Source organism: Marmota flaviventris, chromosome 19 (assembly GCF_047511675.1).
Source record: "Marmota flaviventris isolate mMarFla1 chromosome 19, mMarFla1.hap1, whole genome shotgun sequence".
Taxonomy (NCBI): domain Eukaryota; kingdom Metazoa; phylum Chordata; class Mammalia; order Rodentia; family Sciuridae; genus Marmota; species Marmota flaviventris.
Window position 1 is genome coordinate 11,707,905 of NC_092516.1, and position 22,866 is coordinate 11,730,770.

Here is a 22,866-nt window from a genome sequence, read left to right on the forward strand (position 1 = left end):
CCAGGTGCTCTGAGGAGCCCAGGAAGATGGGAGCCCTGGAAGGTTCTGGGTTCCTGAGAACTTAGAGGAGACTAAGGTCAGTCCTGGGGCTTCCCAGGCCGGGAGAGCAGGGAATAGCCAGCTGTGGGGTGGCTGGAGGCTGGGGGCGAGGCAGTGGGCTCTGTGGGGACAGCTGGCCTTCCCGTGCAAGGGGCCTTGGAGGGTCGTCGGCAAGGCAGTGATGTGGACGGCGGCCCTGGTTGTTAGTTTTTCTTCTTGGCTGCGTGGAGAAGGGGCTGCAGAGAAGCCAGGGTGTGAGTGGCGGGCCCAGGCAGGGGCTATGGCAGTCGTCCCAGGAAGCTGTGGTGATGGTGGGACCTGATGCCAGCAGGGGAGGGGCGAGGAGCCCAGACTTTTCACTGGAGCAACGGGGTGTACCAGGAGATGGGGAAACACATGTATGTATCTTTTTCTTTAAAGTAGAGTATTTGGACAAAAGAAAGAAAAATCCCCTTTTTGACATCTGGGAAATGCATCGTCTTGTGGGGGTTGGAGGGAGGCACGTTGGCCTTTGTAAGCGATTGGCACATCTTTGCTGGTGTTTGTTTCTTTTCTTTTCTTTCTTTCTTTCTTTCTTTAAAAAATTCATTCTCAGTTTATTGAAAAAACAAACTCTCTTGACTTCTGTCCAAGTGATCATAAGCATAGAGCTATCTCGTTATGTACCAAGATTACAGCTTTTGCTTGTAAAGTTATTAAACCCTGTTAGTTTATGGGATAGATCAACCTTTAAGGCCTTGCACCAGCTTTTCAGTGTATTTTTCCAAATGCATTTGAGGTGTAGGGAACCGGGGCGTTTCTCTTTAATGGAGGGTATGAGCTAAATACAGATCCTATAGTTGCAATATTTACAATGCACGGAGGCAGAGAGCGTCACCTGGGACCAGACAAGGTGACGTTTCCTTTGGCAGGTAGATAAGACAGTGTCCAAGACCTGTAGGAATAGTCCCCTCCACGTTCCCTTCCCGTCCCCTCATTCTGAGGTGCTCTTGAGGGTAAGGTGAGGACCAGTGTGCATTCCTTGGACTCCATCAGGGATTGGCAGATTTTTTCTGCAAACATCCAGAGAGTAAGCATTTTAGGTTTCCTGGACCATGTGGTCTCTGAGGAAGACCATGCGACAGTCTGGAAGTGAATGGGAATGGCTGTGTTCCACCAACGCCTCACCCGTGGGCACTGACGCTGGCATTTCAAGTGACTTTTTTCTGTCATGAACTATTATCCTCCTTTTGATTTTAATTTTTTTTGTTTTGTCTTACAACCTCTGAAGAGTGTGGACGCTGGCTTGTGGTCTGTACAGAGACGGCGCTGACCTGCCTTCTCGAGGCCACGGCTCCACCCCTGCGGTGGGCGGCCAGCTGAGCGGCAGCCGTGCCTCTGCTCACCGGGGTCTCGCTGCCCTGCCCTCTGCCCTGCCTCCCACGGTCTTGCTTCTGAAGCAGCGTGGCTATTCACGTAGTTAGTGTGTCCTGTGGTTGTTGGAGCCAGTCTTCTTTATTATCTTTCTGTCAAAAGGAACAACTGATTTTTCTCTAAAATGGTGGTTCAGGATTCGAACACACAGCCCCGCAAGTGGAAGAGGCCTGGTGGGCTCTAGCTGCGCCGGGCCCTTCCTCGCCCATCACCTCGGACCGAGGGCATCCTCCGGGGATGAAGGTCTTATCAGGACGGATGTGTCTTCCGCCTGTCTGTTGAAGGGTGCTCTGGAGCTCTGCGGCTATAGTCCCAAATCCCAGGCATCACCCTCTGTCAACAGGGCGTTTCAGTTGCCGTCGGGCCTGCAGCTCCTGAGGAGTTCTGTGTCCGTCTGTGCAGTCTCTCTGCTTGCTTTCCTCCATGCCTTGTGTCTAGTCACAAGCAAGGCCTGCGCCTCACCCTGCCTGTTGCGTGGCCTGGCTCAGGCCCCGTGTTCCAGCAGCTCGCAGCTCTTGCTTCTATAAGTGCTGGCCCACGGCCTCAGTCCCAGCCCGTTCCACTGTCCGTGATCCATTTACCTGAAGCATTTTTATTATCTGCAGATTTTCTGAAATTTGCCTCTGCAGTGGGGGGTCTGCCAAATGTCACCCAGAACACACAGGGCCCCTGCGTGGTCTGCTCTTCCTTCTGCGGGTTGCTTGTTAAAGTGGAAACCACCTGGGCTGCGTTCTGTCTGTTTGCTCAGAGTAAACTGGTCTCGGCACAGGGGCTGGAAGAGGGCTCGTTTGGGGTTGTTGAGAGTCTCTTCTGCTGTGATTGAGTCCTCAAGCTGGATGAATGGTCTTCTTGCAGGTTCAGTGTCTGTGGGCAGATATCAATCATCCGCTTCCCTGACGCCAGCAAGCAGATGGGTAAATACAAAGTGGTCCTGTCGTCTCAAGACAAGGACAAGTCTTTGGTCACCGTGGAGACGGATGCTCATGGATCATTTTGCTTCAAAGCAAAACCAGGGACCTACAAAGTCCAGGTATGAAGAGTTTTGTTTTATTTGAAAACAAGAAAAACATGATTTTCAAGAGTTATGAGCTAAAACGGGGTTTGAGAAGGAGCATTTCAGGTCCCAACTTCTTATCTCTAAGTCTTTGTCGGCCTGCATGTCATGGTCGGGGGGCAGCAGCACAGCAGGCCTCTGTCTTCCTCAGTTATCACATTGTTGGGGGCTGGGTCAGGCGCCACCCCTCTGGAACACTGCGAGTTCAGGAGGACCTCAGAGCTCCCACACGCCCGGCTTCTGGGACCTCAGGCTAAAACGCAGCTTCTCATTTCCTGCCGTGCCCTGAATTGAGGACAGCTGGACGGGAGCCATGTGATTGGTCCCCAGGCAGGCGAGAAGTTGGGGAGCCCTGGCCTGTGGTCTCACCTCCATGGGGAAGGTCTGAGCATGGCTGGGCCCAGCGAGTGAGTGACAGGACAGCCAGAGGGAGAGACACCTTGTCCCTTGGCCACAGACTTTTGCAGGCAGGCATTGGGCAGGCTGAGTGACCTTGCAGGCCATGGGGCAGGAATCCCCCCAAGACTGTTCACCAGGGCAGAGCAGGGTCCCTCTGGGAAGGGGCCGGAGCAGGCTGGCGTCCAGCAGTTCGTCGGTGGAGGTCAGCCTTGGGCGCCCTCTGGGGAGTCACCTTTGTGCCTACCCCGGGGCTGCTGCAGGCTGGCTTTTACCTTTGAGTGGAAATGTGTGCCCTTCACACAGATGGGTGTGTCGGCTTATAAAATTGGGCCCGGAAGTGACCGCTGTCCTTCAAAATCCGCTTAGCCTGGGGCCCAGATGGGTGTTCCAGGGCCCCGGAGGCCCAGGGGCCAAGAACCCACGGCAGCCCAGGTGCCAGTCCTGTCTTTCCGCAGGTCGTGGTTCCCGAGGCGGAGACCAGGGCAGGGCTGATGTTGAAACCCCACACGTTTCCTCTCACGGTGACCGATAGCCCTGTGATGGATGTGGCTTTTGTGCAGTTTCTGGCCTCCGTGTCTGGGAAGGTCTCTTGTCTGGGTAAGAGGTCAGGTGGCAGCAGGAGCAGGGGGTTTTGAAGAAGCCGGCAGGTGGGTGGGGCTGGGCCCGCCCTCCCTCGGGTGGTGTGGGAGGGGGCCCTGCCTGCTGAGCAGGTGTGGGACTGCGTCCTGCATGTAGTTCTTTCTGAATCATTGCCGTGGGGAGTCACCAGGAGCATTCTAGAATACTCTGCTTTGGCTCTGGAAGGAAACCCTAGGTTTCTTTTTCTCTCTTGACTAAGGGAGGGGGCCAGGTTTCAACGCTGGCTCGTGTCCTCGCAGCTCTGAGATTGTCGGCTTCGGTGTTTTGTCTGTAAAATGGTCATACTGCTCCCTGGAGGTCTTCAAGGGGCTTGGATGTGATCCTGTCACATGGCAGTGTGACATAATGGTGACGAGCTGAGCCTCTGGCACCAGACTCCAGGGTTGGGCCCTGTTGTGTACCTAGGGCACGCTGCTTAGCCTCCCTGTGCCTCCGCATCCCTCCCCCGTGGTGTGGAGCTAGCCGCACACACCTCCCAGAGCCCTGAGGGTCCGTGTGTCAGCCTGTGCTGGCCTTGGGCACAGTGCCCGAACGCGGGAGGCCAGTCCATCTTTCCTGTTGGTGATGTTGTGTGAAGGCTCAGTGCCTGCTGGTATGGAAGGCACATCCTGTAGCTGTTCATCCATCACCTCTGATTCTGGCTCCTGTTGGTGCTGCATGATGTCACCTGCATGCCATCTTGTCTCCATAGGTGCTCTATATAATGTCACATTCCTTCTTTCTTTCTCCCCTGGCTCAGACTGGAGCATGCAGAAATCCATGGGTCCTCTCGGCCCTCATGCCCTTGTCGTGTGCTGCTGACCCACGGCCCGGGGGACTTCTTGCAATCAGTCGATGCGCAGAGCCCTGACCCCTGCTGGTGTGCTCGGAGGAGCCTGCCAAGCAGGAGAGCGTGCTTCCTGTCCCTGGCGGCAGTCACGTGAGGCCTCCTGTCTTTCCTCTGCAGATACCTGTGGCGACCTGCTGGTGACCCTGCAGTCCCTGAGCCGCCAGGGTGAGAAGCGGAGCCTGCAGCTCTCCGGCAAGGTCAACTCCATGACTTTCACGTTTGACAACGTGCTTCCTGGAAAATATAAAAGTAACGCTTCCTGCCTTCGTAACTTTCCGAGTCGCGGTTCTCAAGCTGTGTCTCGGCTGTGTTCTCTTGTTGTGAGCTCTTCCTTGCCCGGGACCTCGGCTGCAGGTTGTGGCATTAGGCATTGATGCTGGAGTCACGCTCTGTGACTAACTTGTACCTCACCAAAACAGCCCACCCACTGTGTGTTTTGGGAGGGTGACCAACTCGTGCCACTCGAGTTCTAGATGCCAGCAGTGAGTGGACGTAGTTAGGCTTGTTGTCTACCCTTATACCTTGGCAAATTGTCCCCCACCCACGTCTCAGGTATTCTAAGCCCCACTGAGACTCAGTTTCCTCACTGTAGGATGGGCACATTGCAGCCTTCTTGGGGAACATAAGAGCAGTTGAAGTAAAGCTGGCAAAGCCCCTTGCAGGGTGCCTGGTCTTCACTAGGTGCTGCCAGTGGTAGTCCCCTCCTCCTGCCCCCTCAGGAAGCCACCTCTTGCCTGTACTTCTGCTTTTTCAAAGATCAGCTTGGAGCTTCGGCTGTGAATAGCTTATAGAATAGATTTCTTTTTCTGGGAATTCTCTTTTCTGTCCCATTGGGGTTGGCAAACTGTGGTTCGAGTCTGTCTGCTGGCATTCATAAAAAAGTTTCCCTAGGACACAGCCACACCCATTTGTTCCCAAGCTCATGAGCTGCGGTGGTGGCCGGGTAGTTCAGACCTGCAGAGCTGACACTGAGACGGGTCCCACGTCGTGCACCTGGAAGCCCAGCCACGTGGGAGGCTGAGACAGGAGGATCCCTGGATCCTAGAAATTTGAGGCCAGCTTGGGCAACAGAGTGAGACCCCTTCTCAAAAAAGTTGAAAAGATTTACAGACAAAGTCTGCTGGTTCCTGAATGTCCTCCTTAAAGCCAGTCTCTGTGGCCCATTTGGAGTTCTTTTTTTTTTTTTTAAGAGAGAAGAGAATTTTTAATATTTATTTTTTAGTTTTCGGCGGACACAACATCTTCATTTGTATGTGGTGCTGAGGATCGAACCTGGGCCGCACACATGCCAGGCGAGTGCGCTACCGCTTGAGCCACATCCCCAGCCCCATATTTGGAGTTCTTTATTGTCATGTTACTGGCCACTGGTTTCAGTTTTTTCTCTGGTACTGGGATTGACCCCAGGGTGCTGAACCGCTAAGTGGCATCCCCAGCTCTTTTGTTGTGTTTTATTTAGAGACAGGTCTCACTGAGTTGCTTAGGGCCTCACTAAATTGCTGAGGCTGGCTTTGAACTTGTGATCTTCCCACCTCAGCCTCACACCGAGCTGCTGGGGTTACAGGTGTGCGCCACGGTGCCTCGCTGGGTTTCAGTTTTACCTGAGCAGGAGCCTGTTCCGTGTGCTGCTAGCCGTGGGAGTGTTCCTGTGCACACATGTGAAGCCTGCGCAGGCCCGTGTCCCCCGGGGCGTACCTGATGGGCTCTGGCCCACGCTGTCCCCGTGCTTGCCTTGCAGTCAGCATCGTGCACGAGGACTGGTGCTGGAGGAACAAGAGCCTGGAGGTGGAGGTCCTGGAGGAGGACGTGTCGGCCGTGGAGTTCAGGCAGACGGGCTACATGCTGCGCTGCGCCCTGTCCCACGCCATCACTCTGGTATGTGGGGTGGGGGAGGGGCTCCGGGTGGGAGATGCTGGGCTGCATGACGTGAGAACCACAGTCCAGTGAGCTGCCCGTGCCCCTTGGTGCGCCCACCTGTCAGGGAAAGCACGGTCGGGCAGCACTGACGTCCCTTAGTGGAGAGAGCCCTTATTGGGGATCGCCTTGCCGTCCCCCACACAATCTGACGGACACTTAGGGAGCCTGTTGCTGGGGTGCACGGTATGCTGAAATGCCCCTGCTCAGGTCCAGGGGAACCTCTTGGTATTTAAGGTTTCCTTGGTGTGCTTAGGCGGGCAGTGGGCTTTCTCCAGTGTTGACTCCAGGGCAGGGGCAGGGGCCAGAGCTGCTCTTCCCCAAGGTCTGCGCCGGCCTGAGGGCAGGCTGCCAAGCGGCTCAGAGGACAAGGAGCGTCTGTGTGGTTCACTCAGAGTTCTACGTGTTGATATCAAACAGCGACAGATGTCATTGTCAGGTCTCAGTAGAGAGACTGGGCCAAATGGCCGTCAGTGACTTTTTGTGATAGACCCTGGTGTTTCCAGTGCGCGTCTTGCTCCAGCTGCTGCAGACCCCAGCAGATGCTGTGCTGCAGGAGAAGGGCTGATTCACACCCACCGAGGATGGGTGACAGGCAGGCCTTGCCTTTCCCCTGCAGGGGACCCGGGTCCTGTAGGTCAGGCTCCGTGGTGCCTAGTGGCGGCCCGTGGGCCCTAGCTCAGCCCCCACTCCCTGCTTTGTGTGTTCTCGGCCCGGCTGCCCTGGCTTCGCAGCCCTGCCCTCTCTCTCCCTCCTTGGGCCGCTGTCCCTGCAGGTCCCTGTCTGGAGGGAGCTTCTTCCCAGAGTGCAGGCATGTGTTTCCTTCCCATCACTGAGGCTGTGTGCAGCCCAGTGTCACCTACCAGGAGAGGGTGGTCCAGGAGCCCTCCCCGCGGTCAGTGTGTATCCTGCTCCCTGTTGATTTTCTTAGCTTTATTGCTTCTCACAGAAGTCACTAATTTATTGTTGACCTGCTGGTTTTCTGGTTCCCTAAATTAGAAGGTAAGCCCCCTGAGAACGGGAGCCACACCAGTGCCTCCCAGGGCCCAGCCTGGTGCCTGTCACATAGCAGGTGCTCAATAAATATTAGTTGATTGAATGAAAAGAGCACATTTTTGTTGGAAGATCTTGAAGGTTTTTAATTTTCCTGTGGCACCCAACTGCTCAAATGATTAATGGGCAAAACAGATGACTGGTTCGGAAACAGAAATAGTATTAATCATGGTGGTGTCTCCATCTCCCCGGTAAGTCATTGCACTGGCTCTGGCCCCACAGGAGTTCTATCAGGATGGAAATGGACCTGAGAACGTGGGGATTTACAACCTCTCCAAAGGAGTCAACCGCTTCTGCTTGTCCAAGCCTGGTAAGTTTGGCAGGATTGATGTGCTGTGGGTTAGAAAAACGGGGAGGCACTGAGAGTGGCTTTGAAGGCCTTCTCCCCTTAGCCTGGATCCCTGTGCAGCAGGCTGTCGGGTTCAGTCCAGTTCAGTGCTGTCTTGTTTTTCTGTCTCTTCCCTGTAGAGGGCGCCGTGTTGGAAAACGTGCCTGGTCTCAGGTTAGAGTTGGGTAGAGACCACCTTTAGAAATAAACAGGGTACCCTTCGCCGGCCAATGACCTTTCCTCATGGTGACCTTTTTAAAGTTGAATCATCTCCCCCTTGCTTAAAATCTTTGGTGGCTTCCTGCTCTCTTAACTCTCTTGATACAGTTTGCATGCCACACAGTCAATTCATTTTGGGGCTGAGGGTGTAGCTCAGTGGCAGAATGTGGGCCTAACATGCACGAGGCCCTGGGGGAAAGCCAAGGAAAGAAAAAGTAGTTCTCCCGTCCCAGCTGTGTAATATGCCAGGTGTGGGGGTACATGCCTGCAATCCCAGCTACTGGGGAGGCTGAGGCAGGAGGACCTCAAGTTTGAGCCAGCCTGGACAACTTAGTGAGACTGTCTAAAAATTAAAAAATGAAAAGGGTGGCGCTATAGCTCAGGGGCAGAGCACCCCTGGGTTCAACCTCCAGCACCTTAAAGAAAAAAAGACATACCATGCAGGGATTGTTAGTGAATTTACCAAGTCGTACAGTCAGAACCGCAGCCCAGTTTGGGGCGTTTTCCTTGTCCCCAGTAAGGTGGTTGGTTGTCCCCATCCCCAGCCTAGGCAGCCCCTCATTTCCTCTCCCAGGGATCTGCCTTTTCTGGATCTTTCACACGAAGGGTGTCGCAGGCTGCAGGTGTTCTGGTTCTTTTGATTTAACACAGCCTGGTCTCCGCGGCTGGTTCCTTCTCACTGCCTGACGGCGCTCCATTGTGTGCACGTTCACCGCCTTCTGTGTGGCACGCGAGGGCTCCATTTCTTGGCAGTTGTGAGCCACACTGGCGTGAACATTCTTGTACTGGTTTCTGTGCCCATGTCCACATCTCGATCTTCTTGTCGAGACACCTAGGAGCAGAGTTGCTGGATCGCACTGTGCATTCTGTTTAATTTTGGGAGCAGCCACGTGTTGGTGACTGTGGCGGCGGCCCGTGTGCTGGTCGCCCCACGGTGCCCACGTGTTCCTGTGTCTCCATGTTCCTGCCGACGTGTATTACTGTCTTTCGGTTCACAGCTGTCCTAGTGGACAGGAAGCATTTCTTATTGTGGGTTTCAGTTCACTCTCCTAGTGAATAATTCAGCGGCTCTTCTTGGCTCTCAAGTAGAACACGGAACCCTTAACTTGACCTTGAGCTGCTGGGTCACCTCCCCTGAGTGCCACTTTCCACTCCAGCCACTCTTTCTGTGTGTGTCATTTGGGCTGCCTTTGGCTGCAAGTGACAATTCATACTGCAGTGTGTCAACAAGTGGGGTTCATTTGCCTCAGTGAGAAGCCTGGCAGTACGGGTTGCTGGCAGGGGTCAGCTCTGGTGGAAGTTGGCGCTGGTGTCTTGGTGTCTGTGGGCCACGCCCTGGGACCTGTGGCCACAGCTGCCTCAACCCCCTGTTAGAAGCAGGAAGACGGGCTGTGTGGGGCCGGCCTTCCCCATGGGAAGCTCTCCTCCAGGAAGCTTGCTTACGTCTCATGCCAGAACTGTCTGCTGGCTGCAAGGGAGGCTGGGAACTCTGCCTCCCTCCAGGTGACCGGGGTCTGTTACTGAGGGAGAAGGATGACCGAGGACAGGTGGCTTCCTGACCGTCAGAGGCAGCGCATAGCACAGCAGCCTGAGCTCCCGCCCACCTGCTCTGCACCCCCTGTCGGCCTGGGTTCAGCTGCTTCCCCAGGGGAGGGTGGGCCTCCAGGTCCTGCAGCCTCCCTCTCGCCCTCCTGACCGCACACTTGCTTCTGTTCCTTCAGGCGTGGACCACCATTGGTATATTAGTGGCGATCCTGTGCCCTGCTCTGCCGACGGTCTGCCCATGGGGGGACCAGGCCTCTCTGTTCTCCACTGTGTACGGCCCCAGCAGGGAGCTTGGGGGGGCAGGCGCTCAGTCACTGCTTGTTGAATGAAAGAACCAAACGGTGGACAGAGCGGGTCTTCTTTTCTTCCTGGTGACCTCACTGGGCTTTCTGAGTGCCATGAGGACAGCAGGGGTGGCTTAAACTGATTTCATGTTTTTGTAGGAAGTGTGTTCAAAATATTGGTTAATGATTATTTGGAGGAGCAAATAGTTACACTTTGCTTCTTCCTGGAACAACTGTCCCTCTGGCAAAGGATGAATATGCCCCAATCCGAGGGTTCCTCTGCTTGGGCTCGTAGAGTAGGGATGTTCCCGACTGCTGGTGGGTTTCTGGGCCTTCCCTACACCCTGCTCCTTTTTAGGGATATTTGTAGGAGCGTGCTTATCTGTGGGGTCTTTAATAGGATCTGAAGTGGGAGAGTGTTCTCGGCCTCGTTTGCAGCGGAAGTGTGCTTCTGTCCTTCCTGGGCGCGTGTGCCTCAGCGTGACCCGTGCAGGTCACAGAGGGAGTTGTTAAGTCATGGACACTGGGAAACCAGAGCCTCTGAGTGGCTGTGCGGTGGGCTGGGTGCTTGGCAGCCAGCCGTGATTGGCAGCAGGAAGGTGCCTGCTTGGGTTCTGGATTCGAGGCCGGCCTGCGGGTCTCGGGCGTTGGAGCTGCTTGCCGTAATAGACACTGTTCTCTGAGAACGACTTCTGATTTCCTGTCCGCAGGTGTGTACAAGGTGACGCCTCGCTCCTGCCACCGGTTCGAGCAAGCCTTCTACACCTACGACACGTAAGCACAGCCCACGGGCCTGGTGGGCCTTCTGGGGGGAGAGCGACCCTGAGTGTGGCCTCCTGTAGTTCTGAGAACAAAAGGAAATTTTCTATTTTTTCCTGGAAGAGGCAAAGTTAGGCATTAAGTATCGTCTACATGAGACACTGGACGCTGCTGTGTGTGGACGGGGAGTCTCCTTCCCAGGAACTCCCTGGACTCCCTTGGGAGGCCATGTTTGTGAAGGCAAGTTGCGTCCAGGCTCCGGCCCTTGCCCGTGGGCGTCCTCCGCCCCGGTCTGCCATGTTTTTGCCGCTGGGCGTGGAGCCCCCTGGGAGCCGGAAGGGTGAGGTTTTGGAGCGCAGGGTTCGTCCACTCTTGACGGGCCTGGGTGGCTTCCCAGAGCTGTTGGGTCCCAGGGAAGAGCCCCTTGGCGCTGTGTGTTTTGTCCTTTGAGCACCAGGTAGCGCTGCTAGTGGACGCTTCCGCTTCTCTGATTTATAGGTCTTCACCCAGCATCTTGACGTTGACGGCCATTCGCCACCATGTCCTTGGAACTATCACCACTGACAAAATGATGGATGTCACCGTGACTATCAAGTAAGACTTGTGTTCCTTGCTGGCCGGAGCGGGAGGTGCTGGGGCCTGGGTTCTCTAATAGACGCGAAGCTGCTCTTGACTTCCTATCTTTGGGTGGACATACAAGTGGCCGACCCTCTCCTGTAGGACAGTCATAAATACCCAGCAGCCGGTCCCTTTCTTTTATGATTCAGGAATTAGCTGTGGGTGAGGAGGAGCCTCTGACAGCAGATTCCCCGTCTTACGTTTCTCGTTGAACTTCTTTCTAAGGGAAAAAAATCTCCAGGTCACGTTCATTGTGTTTCAAGTGTTTTCGCAAATTCAAAAAAAATGCCAGGTTTTCTTCAGATCTTTTCTTGGAGGCTTAGGAAATAGAGATGGCCCCTGATACGAGGCGGGTCATGAGAGGAGGTGCTGGAAAGGCCGTCCCTCACCGAGGGTCGTGTCCGTGTGACTGTCACCTAAGTTGAATTTCTGCAGTATGACGAGGTTTGGGATACTAATCTTCTCAAGGAACGAGAGCCTGGGCAGCTGACTGTCTTTGTCACATAGGATGGGCTGTGACGCCGTCCTTCTGGCCCACCTGTGCCAGCCATCACTGCTAACAGTGGGCGTCTTCACGGCCTCAGCCCCAGACTTCCTGCCCCCAGGGAGGCCGACTGGGACCTGCAGACTCCAGTGCCATGAGCGCTTTGGGGTGGCCCTGGGGCTGGGGGCACAGGAGGATGGCAGGTGGGGGCCAGGCCATGTTGGGTCTTGGTCCTCGTCCCATGGACATCACTGCCCTGTTACAGTGGAGGGTGGCCTTGTTTGAAAGAGGAGCCCTGGCTTCTGAGTGAGGAGACCAAGTGGCCCGAGGGCGGGGCCAGCGGAACAGGGTCCACGTGCGGGCCCGAGGGCAGGGGACGGCCAGGGTGAGGTTGAGCTGACGTGACCTGGCCACGGACTGCAGGGTCAGGGAGGGACGAGAGCTGGGGAGCCCGTGGTTTCTAGTGAGGGGACTGAAGGACGAGCCAGGCAGTAGGGAGGGTTGGTGTGTCCCTCATGGCCCAGCGGCCAGCGCTGCCCTGGTGCTGGACTCGCCTGGATTTCCTGCCTGGAGGGTGGTAACAGGTGAGCAGCCCCCTGCCCTGCCCAGCGGGGACTCCCTTCCCCGCCTGCCCTTCCCAGGCCACTCTGGTTCCCTCAGGAGGGCTTGGTGTTGTGGGCGTGTCCTCAGCTGGACCTGCCTCCGGACCCTTCTGATTACGGGGTTCAGAGCTAGATCGCGGGGGTTCCCCCCGAGGCCGCCGAGCAGCCTCCCCACGCGCAGGGCCGGCTTCCTGGCCGTTCCTCTTTCCCTCGCACCCCACCCGCACACCTTCCACAGACCCTGGTTTTTCGTGAGATCAGGACATTCCCGCGGTCTGGTCCCGCTTGCTGTCACAGTGCAGTGGTTGTGTCACGTGCCTGGTCACCACGGCAGGTCTCTGCCTGGCCTCCCCGTTCCAGCTGCTGCGTGGGGCAGCATGTTGTCCCTGCGGTAGCCAGAGTGACTTCTCAGTGCAGGTCACGCCTCCTCGTCTCCGAACCCCAGTGGCTTCCCGTCCCACCCAGAGGAAACCCATGGTGGCTCCTGTGGGGCAGCGTGACCCCTGCGGCCCTCTGGCCTCTCCCAGTGGCCTGGGGCTTCCGTGGGTCCCCTGCCCCAGCTTCACTGGCCTCCTTGCTGTCTGTGGGACTTCCGAGGGGACTGTCCTCCTGGGCCTTGGCATCTGCTGTGCTCTCACCTGAGAGCCGTGGGACTCGCACTCTCCTGTCCCTTGGTCCTTGGCTCAACGCCCCTGATCAGAAAGACCGGGCCTGGCCCTCCCGGCACCCTGCCCTCCCTTGCTGCTGGCTCTGTCCCTCCTGTGCACACCTGGTGGTCCCTGTCATCGTCTGCCCTCCTGTTGGGACATGGATTCTGCAGGGCCGGGGGACCTGCCTGCTCGCCAGCGCACGCGTTCTTGGTCACAGTGTTCTGATGTAGGGGACAGAGGTGTGGAGAGAGCCCCTGTCCCACGTGGAGACTGACGGCCCTTCACCTGGCAGTGCCGGGTCAGGGGTATTAGTCTAGCCCAGCACCTGCTCCCCATCTGGAAGTTCAGTTCGGTTTCTTTGAATTTTCTGTGTTTTAAATCCCGAGGTGTCACTGTGATTGGGCCGAGGTGCTCAGTTTTCACTGGGTCCCGGCGGCAGAAGGGCAGGTTCCCACCAGCTGCCCGTCTTGCAGGTCCTCCATCGACAGCGAGCCGGCCCTGGTCTTGGGCCCTCTCAAGTCTGCGCAGGAGCTGCGGAGGGAGCAGCAGCTGGCGGAGATCGAGACCCGCCGGCAGGAGCGGGAGAAGAACGGCAAGGCCGAGGGCGGCGAGGGCAGGGCCCGGCCTCCGGGGCAGGAGCTGGTGGACGAGTTGCAGGGCCCCTTCCACTACGACTTCTCCTACTGGGCCAGGTGAGCGCTCGCGCGCTTCTCCGAAGCGTCCTGGGTCCTGGAGGGACAGAGCCCGACTCCAGTGTCGCCCCGTAGGTCTGGAGAGAAGATCACTGTCACGCCCTCGTCCAAGGAGCTGCTCTTCTATCCCCCTGCCATGGAAGCCCTCGTCAGCGGAGGTACTTTTGCCACTCGCCAGCCAGCACCGCGCCCTGGCCTTCGCTGAGAAGTGGCTTGTGGTGGTGTGGTACCGCTGTGTCCCTAGCCCCGGGGGCCCCCTGGGCACTGGGTGTTCCTGTCGGGTGGGTGGCTGACGGACGGCCTGGGGGTGGGTTTGTTCTGCGGTCGTGGCCTCCCTTGATGTTACTGGTTGACGGGGGTCGGGGGGTGAAAAGCAAAACCACCTGTTGCAGAGGTACAGGGATCGTCTTCCTGCTTTAGGGAACAAGTGACAGCAGTGATTGTGACTGCCGAGTTTCTCTGGCCTTTGGGCTGGCTATGTGGTGGCCATCTGTGGGGGTTGGGAGCACAGGTCCCTAGGGGAGCCGCCCTTCCCCTTCTGCAGGAGGCTTCTCCCTGTCCCGTGGCCCTGCGGGAAGCTGGCAGGGAGTAGTGACACATCACCCGCAAGGGCTGCTCCACAGGCCCTGGCAGCTGCGCGTGGTCTCTCTGGGCCGCCGCTGGGCGTGGACCTCCTTCGTAGCGAGCGCCTGTCTGAGACCCCTCTTTTGTGGGGGCCCTGACTGAGCAGCTCCCTCCCTCTGCCACTCATTCCCCTCCTGGGCTGCCTCCTCCATCTAGAGAGCTGCCCGGGGAAGCTGATCGAGATCCACGGGAAGGCGGGCCTCTTCCTGGAGGGCCAGATCCACCCTGAGCTGGAGGGAGTCGAGATTGTCATCAGTGAGAAGGGGGCGAGTTCGCCCCTCATCACCGTCTTCACTGATGACAAAGGAGCCTACAGGTGGGCCACAGCGAGACGCCCCCGGGAGCCTGAGCGCCTGGGGGGAGGGCCCAGAGCTGCCGCAGCATCTCGCTTTCTTCTGTCCAGCGTTGGCCCCCTGCACAGTGACCTGGAGTACACCGTGACCTCTCAGAAGGAAGGCTACGTGTTGACCGCGGTGGAAGGAACCATAGGAGACTTCAAGGCCTACGCCTTGGCCGGAGTGAGCTTCGAGGTATGGCTGCCCGGGTGTGCCACACAATCAACAGTGTGCACAGGAAGTGCCGCCTCGGGCAGTGTCACATGGGGCTGTACCATGCTGGGCAGTGGGCAGGAGGCAGCCAGGCTGGGTGTCAGCACATGTGAGGTGGTGAGACCCGTGGGAGACGGAGGGGCTCTCAGGGCTCTGAGGTGACGTGGCCACCCTTCCTGCTAGTCACCCTGGGGGAGAGCAGATCCTGCCCCTTTGAGTGGCGGGGGAACACATGGTGGCCACCAACCCCTCCTGGGAGGAAAGTCGTCTTTTCGGCTGAGGGGCCTTGACCTTGTGTGCTTCCTCATCCCCAGATCAGGGCCGAGGATGACCAGCCCCTCCCGGGGGTCCTCCTGTCGCTCAGCGGGGGCGTGTTTCGTTCCAACCTCTTGACGCAGGACAACGGCGTCCTCACCTTCTCCAACCTGGTAGGTGTCCTGCAGCCCGTCCCTGCTGTCTCCCCAGGAGAGCCGGCCCATGCCTGGCTCAGGTGGTGCTCAACGGTGTGGGGACGGGGCCACGTGGAGTGGCCTGTCTTAGGGGACCACATCTCACTAGGGAGCTGCTCTTCCTGGAGCTTGGTGCTGCTGGTCTCCGGTCCTTCCTCCTCCTTGTTTTCTGGTCACCCACTTGTCACCAGGCTGTGTGGATAACTGCCCTGGCCTTGGCGGCCTCTCTCAGGCGCCCTTTGCTGTACCCCAGGGTCCTGCTGCTCCATACCGAGTCTTGTTTGGTGGTAGCTTGTCATTCTGTAGGAAGCCCCTTCCTGGGGGAGGGTAGCCCAGGTTTCCTTTGAGATGGATCCGAGGTCCCGGTGGTGGGGACTCAAGAGGTATCTGTTAACTGGCATCTTCTGCCGGTCACGGGAACGAAATGACTCGTGGGGAGTGCAGGCAAGTAGTGTGGCATCTGGAAGGTCCCGGGCCTGCAGCCGTGCCCCCAGCCTTGAGTCCTGCCTCTGCTGCCCACTCGCTGCGGTGCATGGAGCCAGTTGCTGGGCCTCTTGGGATCTACCTTCCTCACAGAGTGCTGGGGCTCCTGAACAGATCCCCGCTGTCAGGGTTGTGCTTGCCCCTGGGCCTTGGCACCGTTCATGAGGAGAGGTCTCCATCTCTGCCTCCTGCCTGGGAGGCCAGGGCTGCTTGGTATCATGCAGGTCCCTGTGGCCGTGACTGTGTGCCCTTCCGTGTGGCAGCTGGCAGTGTGTGTTGTCCCTGCAGAGCCCCGGCCAGTACTACTTCAAGCCCATGATGAAGGAGTTCCGCTTTGAGCCATCCTCGCAGATGATCGAGGTCCAGGAAGGGCAGAACCTGAAGATCACCATCACCGGGTACCGCACGGCCTACAGGTAGTGCCTCCCGCCAGCCCCCAGGCCTGTTGCTCACTCAGGGCTGTGCCCCTGGAGCCTCGCACCCCACAGCTGGTTTGATCCAGAAGGTTTGGTGACACACTCAGTGTCACCAGAATGAGGAGGAACAGGTGAGCGAGTGCACACCTGCTCAGGGCTCAGCGGTGGTCTGTGACCCCCTCGCCTGCTCTGAGAGGCCCGAGAAAGCATATCGGTCGGTTGCTGGAAAATTTAATCTTTTAAGTTTGGACTTGATTAAACGTTCAGAAAGGGAAAGGCTTAAGTTACTTGCGTGCACTTCAGATGCCGGAGAGCATGCAGTGTGGAGGTCCCCCTTACTAGCCTGTGTCCAGCCACCACGACCCCTTCTGGCGCCCACCATTTCCTATTTTTCTGAAGACCAGCTCCAGGTAGATGGACACGCACTACGTGCAGCCGGACAGGGAGGCGCGTGCAGAGCCATGTGCCGTGTGCTCACACTGTACATGTGCGTGTTCACACACATGCTCGGGCCCTGGGGGGTGAAGATGGTCAGGATGATCCGGCTCAGAAAAATGAACCGTGTTCCCTGAACGCGTGGAGTGGCGTTCTCGAGTTATTTTCCCACCGTCAAGTGCTTCAGTGTTTAAGTAAAGATCAGCAAGGGTCCACAAAAGCTCAGCCTTTTGTGTTCCAATATTCCGGAGCGTCCCTTGGGGTGGACGAGGAGAGAAGTTGATGGCAGCGTGTCCTGGGGCGGGGGCGGCCCAGGTATAGCTGAGCTGGGGGTCGTGGGCAGTTCCCCTCGCAGCCTTGTGCCGTGATTGTGGGTGAGCGCAGAACGCTGCCCGTGACCCTGCGGGTGTTCAGACATGTTGTGTTTTTCCTTGTCACACAGTTGCTATGGCACAGTGACATCTCTGAATGGAGAACCAGAGCAGGGGGTGGCCGTGGAAGCCGTGGGGCAGAAGGACTGCAGCATGTACGGGGAGGACACCGTGACCGACGAGGAGGGGAAGTTCAGGCTGCGTGGCCTGCTGGTGAGCTCTGGGCGCGCCGTGCCTGGGTCCTGGGTCCTCCAGAGCGCAGGAGGACCGCGGGGAGGCTCTGGGTCCTCCCGGTCCTTGTCTCGACTGGCCACTTGCTTTTCATCTGGCCAGCACTGGGTTGGGCTCCGTGGCAGAGTGAGGTTGAGAACCCGGGTTTGGTGGGAACTTGGCCTGGCATCGAGTGGCCATGGCTGCGTCGGGCTCTCAGACCAGGGGCTTATGGGGCCGGGAGAAAAGTGTGAGTGGCCCAGGATGGCCGGGTGCCCAGCAGGGCGCCGTGAGGACTGGGGAGGGCCTAGCCCGTGTGAAGGGGACAGCCCTGACACAGCTCAGCTCCCGCAGCCACGGCTGCAGTTTTTGAAAGAGAAGTCAGGCCTCAGGTTCTCTGTGAGCCTGGTTTTTGATGTTAGCGGTGAATGAAGGAAAACCCACCACTTCCCTTGTGCGCCAGTGAGCCGCTCCTCGGTCCTTCCCCTCTGAGCGGCAGCCTTGGGCTGGGCGTGCGGCTCGTCCTCCCTGTGCACTTGCTCACCTGTTCCTCCTCACCTGGCAGACAGCCTGTAGGAAGTCCCCCAGGGGCTTCCTGATGGGGCGCGTGTTGGGGGAGGGCGTGAACAGAGCAGAGCCCTTCCTCACTTGGGAGTGGCGCCCTGGCCAAGCCGAGCCTCCTGCTCACCTCACCCCTGGTGGCAGGAGAGCTGTGCGGCCTCCTTGTCCTCCCAGCGGGGCCTCCTTGTCCTCCAGCGCGGCCTCCTCCTCTCAGCTGACTCGGCGCTGGGCCGCGGCTCCTCTCCACTGCGGTGGGTTCCACTGTAACGTCCCCACCTCCTCCCTGAGGGGGTCAGTCATTAGGGTCTTCCTGTATTTCTGGGGTGCTCCCTGGTGGCAGCACACACCTTCCAAGTGCCAGGCCACACGTCCCGAAGGGATGTCCTTTGACCTGTGTCCTTGTGGGTGTCCAGAGGGTGGCGAGCTGGGGGCGCCGAGGGCTTGACCCGGGTAGGAGGAGCACCTGGCCCTTGGTTGATGTGCTCAGGGACTCGTCAGGACCTGGGGGAGAAGCTGACGCTAGATGTTGTTGCCAAAGGCCACGTGAGTCCCCAGGATGACTGGCCATGTGGCCAGAAGTGGACCAGTCTGGGCCATGTGGCCGCCTGTTGGGACTGGGCAGGCCAGGCGCCACAATGAGGAGTGGCCTTCCGACAGCCTCCGCAGCAGTGTCTCCTTTTCTCCCACAGTGCCACCAGCCCCCACTGAGCACGGTCTGTTGGTGACCGTGTGCTGCGTTGTCCCCTTGGTGGTTTGTCAGTGCTGGTGGGATTGTCTTTGCAGGGTGCACGTGCTCCTTCTAGGATTCAGGCGACATGAGGAACAGAGCAAGACCCCATGAGGGGGACTGCCCAGAGCCACCCCAGAGGGGGTGGCCCTGGCTGGCACGCTGAGAGCGCCAGCCTGCACCTCTCTGCTGCGTGCAGAGGGTGGGGGCCTGAGTGTAGGTGGCTGGCACCCTGTTGTCCCCTCTCCGTGCTAGTTGAGCACTGACGGCTCCTTCTCAGGGTTTCTCCCCGAGGTGCATCCAGGTGCCTGTGACCATGACCCTGGCTTTAGATGAGGCGCTGGGTCTGACCACTGGTGGTCAGAAATGAGCGTTTTTAGTTTTTTAGCATAACGCTTTTTTGGCAAATTGTGGCCTATAAATCTGAGCCACATGACAGGCAGCATAAACAAGGAGATCTGAGAGGGGCAAGCCTCAGCCCTCGTTCTATCACCCCATCTGCCCTGAGCCTCGGGGGCCTGGAGGTGCGGGGATGCTGGGCAGCGCGAGGCCAGCGTGGCTCCAGGAGCGTCGGGCGTGGACGCTCGAGGTGTGAGAGAGCAGCCGGGTCCCACCTCCTGGGCTAGAGAAGGGCGAACCGGGCTGGGACCAGGGAACCAGGGGTGGCGGTGTGATGGGGGTGGGGGCGGTGTTCAAGGAAGTCTGGGAAGGTGGCCAGGCAGAGGTTGGGACATGAGGGATCAGGGTGCTCTGGAGGGACATGGAGCTCGGGTGGGGTGCTGGCAGGCCCTCCTAGAGCAGTGACCGTGGTGTCCTTGCAGCCGGGGTGTGTGTTCCACGTGCAGCTCAAGGCCGAAGGCAACGACCACATCGAGCGGGCGCTGCCCCACCATCGGGTCATCCAGGTGAGGACGCACACTGCCCCACGACCCACTGGTCACCCTCCTGACCCAGAGTTCCTCGTGCCTTCCGTCTGTGGTGGGGTGTTAAGACCCGACCCAGGTCCTCTCAGTGTGTCCTGCTCCCGAGCAGCAGGGACGTGGGGTCTCCACTGGGCAGTGCTGCTGTCCCATGTCCAGGGGCGACGCCAGCCCTCGCCCTCCCTCCCCGCTGCCCCAGCAGGGGCTGATCGTGCCGGCACGGGGAGGGTCTCGGGGCAGAGGCAGCATCTCGACTTGGGGGGGATGGGGGCTTAACTGGCAGCCTGTCCCCAGGCCTCTCAGATTTTGGAGGCCTCTCCCTGCCACTCTGCGGGCCGAGTCATTGATACTCAAGATCACGACTCTAAGTCTGTCCCCAAGGCAGCCACTCAGGTCACCAGGCGTGGCCCTGGCCTCCTTGGAGGCAGTGGTTTCGTGGAGCAGCCCTCCTGGCCGGGTTGGAGGGCTGGGCTGGGACAAGGAACTGCTCCCTGGTGGCTTCGTTTAGGTGGTGGTTAGGCATGAGGATCGCGAGGGAGGGCAGTGGGCCACCTAGGAGCCCCCTGCCCCTCAGCACTGGGGGCCTGGCCTCACACGGGACGGGCCAGCGCTCCACCCCGAGCGTCATCCCCAGCCCTCTTAGAAAGTTCGTTTTGAGACGGAGTCTCACTGTGGGCCCTGGCTGGCCTTGGGCCTGTGACCCTCCTGCCCCGGCCTCAGAGCAGCTGGACTCCAGCAGTGCGCCATGGCACCTGTCATTCAGGGCTTTTTGGGGAAGGGGCTGTTTTGTGCCTGGCGTTCTTTTTTTTTTTTTTTAAACATTACATAGTTCTTTTTTTTTTAATATTTATTTCTTAGTTTTCGGTGGACACAACATCTTTGTTTGTATGTGGTGCTGAGGATCGAACCCGGGCCGCACGCATGCCAGGCGAGCGCGCTACCGCTTGAGCCACATCCCCAGCCCAGTGCCTGGCGTTCTTGACAGTCAGGTGGCTGCCTCTCACCCCAAGGTGCCTGGCACCGCTTCCTGCTCTGGGGGCTTGAGCAGGGCCACAGCGTGGTGTGGACTGTGGCTGACCAGGTGGGAGCCTCTCCCGGCTCCTCCTGCCCCCCTCACCTGGTCTTTTCAGAGAGCCTGGAACTCGGCCTTCTTGTAAGAGGTTTCTTTCTTCTAAAGATGACGGCAGGGGATTAGAAGCCAGAGGGTGAACACTGCCCATCAGACACTCTGCTTCTGTGGGCCAGGGGTCGCCCTTGGCCGGTGTGTGGCCTTGCATGTGTTCTACTGCATTGGACCACGCGCCTCCTCTGGGAAGTGCTGCTGGCCGGGGGAGCTCCTGGCCACTGTGTGGGGCACAGCAGCCACTCAGCTCGGCCTTCTCCCCCCAGGTTGGGAATAACGACATCGATGATGTGAACATCATAGTTTTCCGGCAGATTAACCAGTTTGATTTGAGTGGAAATGTGATCACTTCCTCGGAGTACCTTCCTACATTATGGGTAAGGCCAGCGTCTCCAGGGCACCAGACGGGCGGGAGCAGGCTGTGGAGGGCAGAGGGAGGCGCCCTGCTGAGGGTCCAGGTGAGCACCCAGGACCCTCCCTCACAGGTATGCTTGGGAGTGACCCAGTTTCAGGCAGCTGCAGCCCCTGCTCTCTGGGAGGTGGGTGACAGCGAGGCTGATGAGTGCTGGGAACAGTCAGTCCACGGTGGGGCCCACGTCAGGGCACAGTGCTGTGGTTCTAAGCTCTGTGCACTGGGCAGTGGCTGCAGGCCAGGCATCCGGGGCTGTTCTGTCACTGGTGGTTGTGAGTGGTCTTGAATGTGACCCACAGACCTAGCTGTGACTTCTATCCCTGGAAGCCCCCATGACTTGTGGGTGCAGAGAAGTGTCATTATGGCCCTCGGGTGGTTTCTGGTGTCCTTGGGGCAGGCGTGGGGGCCGGGCACTCAGCCTTTGAAGGCAGCCTGGACTGGACCTTTCTCCTCCTCGTGTCCACTGTGTGAGGTGGTGGGGAGGGCGACAGATCTGGGGAGACGGCCTGGAGAACCGTTCAGTGGAGACCGTCTTGTGGACTCAGGTCACTTGACATGATGTGGCAGGCAGGATCTGGGCTCGTCCACATTGAGTGACCTCAGGTGATGGGCTTTGAGCCTTCACGAGGCAGTGCCTTGTCTCAGGATCGCCGAGTCGTTTGGAGGGTGCCTGTGGGTGCCGTGCATTGAGGTGGTCCCCGGATGTGAGCAGCAGTTCCTTTGAACACCATCATGACGACCGTGGTTGCTGTTCTGAGCAATTCTTGGGTGGTCCGGGCCTGTTCCAGAGTCAGCTTTCTGTGGTGGCACTGGCACGTGCCTGGAGCCTCCGACTGGGACAGGCGCTTTGCCTGTCGGGGGAGGAGGGCCTGTTTCCCCCCACAGAGGCCTGTCCGAGGACGACTGTGTGACACGTTTATTGTGTTCAATCTCTGAAGCTCAGCCGCCTGCTCTGTCCCCAGGTGAAGCTTTACAAGAGTGAAAACCTCGACAACCCAATCCAGACCGTGTCCCTGGGCCAGTCCCTCTTCTTCCACTTCCCGCCCCTGCTCAGAGACGGCGAGGTAAGGTCCACACTCTGCCCGCTCTGCCCCTGGGTCGGGAGACCTCTTGCTCCCCATGCGGCTGCGCAGCGCCCCGTCAGGAGGCCGGGCTCTGCGGGGACCACTGCTCCTTAATGAGCTGCTTTTCTCTTTACAAAAATGATGGATATTCATAGCAGGAGATTTCAAAAAATAGAAAAAAAGAATCAGACAAAGTCCCATCATCCAGAAATAACCACTGTTGACGTGTTGATTGGTGTCCTCTGGGTTTCTTTTCAGTGCACGTGTGCATGTGTGTAGCAGTAAAAACGCACTGACTGTGATAGCTCGGACCTGGAGCGTTCGTACGTTGCTCCGTAATGAAGAATAGAGTGTACATCTGTCCCCCATCATCGAGTTCTCCACTGCCTGGTTTTCCCTGACCACGCAGTGGTCCATCACGTGGGGACTACCCTCAGTTAGCTTAACCAGGCCCTGAAGTGGGGCACCCTTTACTCCTTGTGCTCCCATTTTTCCTTGGCCGCCAGGTTTACTGAGAGCCACTGATGGAGGAGCTTCTCCGGCGATTTTCAAAAGTCTGTTTTGTTTGCAGTGCGGGGAGTGGAACTGGGGCTCGTGCAGGCTGGGCAGGCGCTCTACCACCACCACGGCCCCAGTCCTCATAGTTCTTTGTATTGGACGGTTTGATTACCAAGCACCTCCTGTAGTCTCACGTAGACCTCCTGCGGTCCCACCTCTGTGGTATCCCTTGGTTTAGTGCACCTGGATGACCATCTCCCACCCCAGCACTGAGCAGCTTCCGGCTGTCATTTTGGATGTCCCTTACTGATTCTAAACCTGTTTCTCATCAACTCTAATTGTCAGGCTGATGTCGTAGCTGGGTAGTGGTGGTAGGCCAAGGGTGTCCTTTGTGCACCTGTGGTGGGAGGGCGCCTCTCCTGACTCCGCCTCTTTCTCTGTTTGAAATAACAGAGCAGGTTGCCGTGTCCCCAGGTGGTGTTGCCTTTGACACAGTGGCCTTACACA

At 58.2% G+C, this 22,866-nt stretch overlaps 1 protein-coding gene across 1 annotated transcript in view; it reads left to right on the forward strand.

The window, feature by feature from the left end:
• The window catches only part of LOC114097125 (BOS complex subunit NOMO3), a 44,090-nt gene that overhangs the window by 18,042 nt on the left and 3,182 nt on the right, over nucleotides 1-22,866 (forward strand). Inside the window, exons 12-28 of the mRNA XM_027940978.2 lie at nucleotides 2,308-2,482; nucleotides 3,361-3,502; nucleotides 4,491-4,622; nucleotides 6,109-6,245; nucleotides 7,560-7,647; nucleotides 10,424-10,487; nucleotides 10,971-11,066; nucleotides 13,300-13,518; nucleotides 13,594-13,676; nucleotides 14,299-14,458; nucleotides 14,546-14,672; nucleotides 15,005-15,118; nucleotides 15,911-16,038; nucleotides 16,916-17,057; nucleotides 19,164-19,247; nucleotides 20,652-20,762; nucleotides 21,760-21,861. Of these exons, the coding sequence (XP_027796779.2) occupies nucleotides 2,308-2,482; nucleotides 3,361-3,502; nucleotides 4,491-4,622; nucleotides 6,109-6,245; nucleotides 7,560-7,647; nucleotides 10,424-10,487; nucleotides 10,971-11,066; nucleotides 13,300-13,518; nucleotides 13,594-13,676; nucleotides 14,299-14,458; nucleotides 14,546-14,672; nucleotides 15,005-15,118; nucleotides 15,911-16,038; nucleotides 16,916-17,057; nucleotides 19,164-19,247; nucleotides 20,652-20,762; nucleotides 21,760-21,861 (2,104 nt within the window). The remainder of the gene's footprint in view (nucleotides 1-2,307; nucleotides 2,483-3,360; nucleotides 3,503-4,490; nucleotides 4,623-6,108; nucleotides 6,246-7,559; nucleotides 7,648-10,423; nucleotides 10,488-10,970; nucleotides 11,067-13,299; nucleotides 13,519-13,593; nucleotides 13,677-14,298; nucleotides 14,459-14,545; nucleotides 14,673-15,004; nucleotides 15,119-15,910; nucleotides 16,039-16,915; nucleotides 17,058-19,163; nucleotides 19,248-20,651; nucleotides 20,763-21,759; nucleotides 21,862-22,866) is intronic.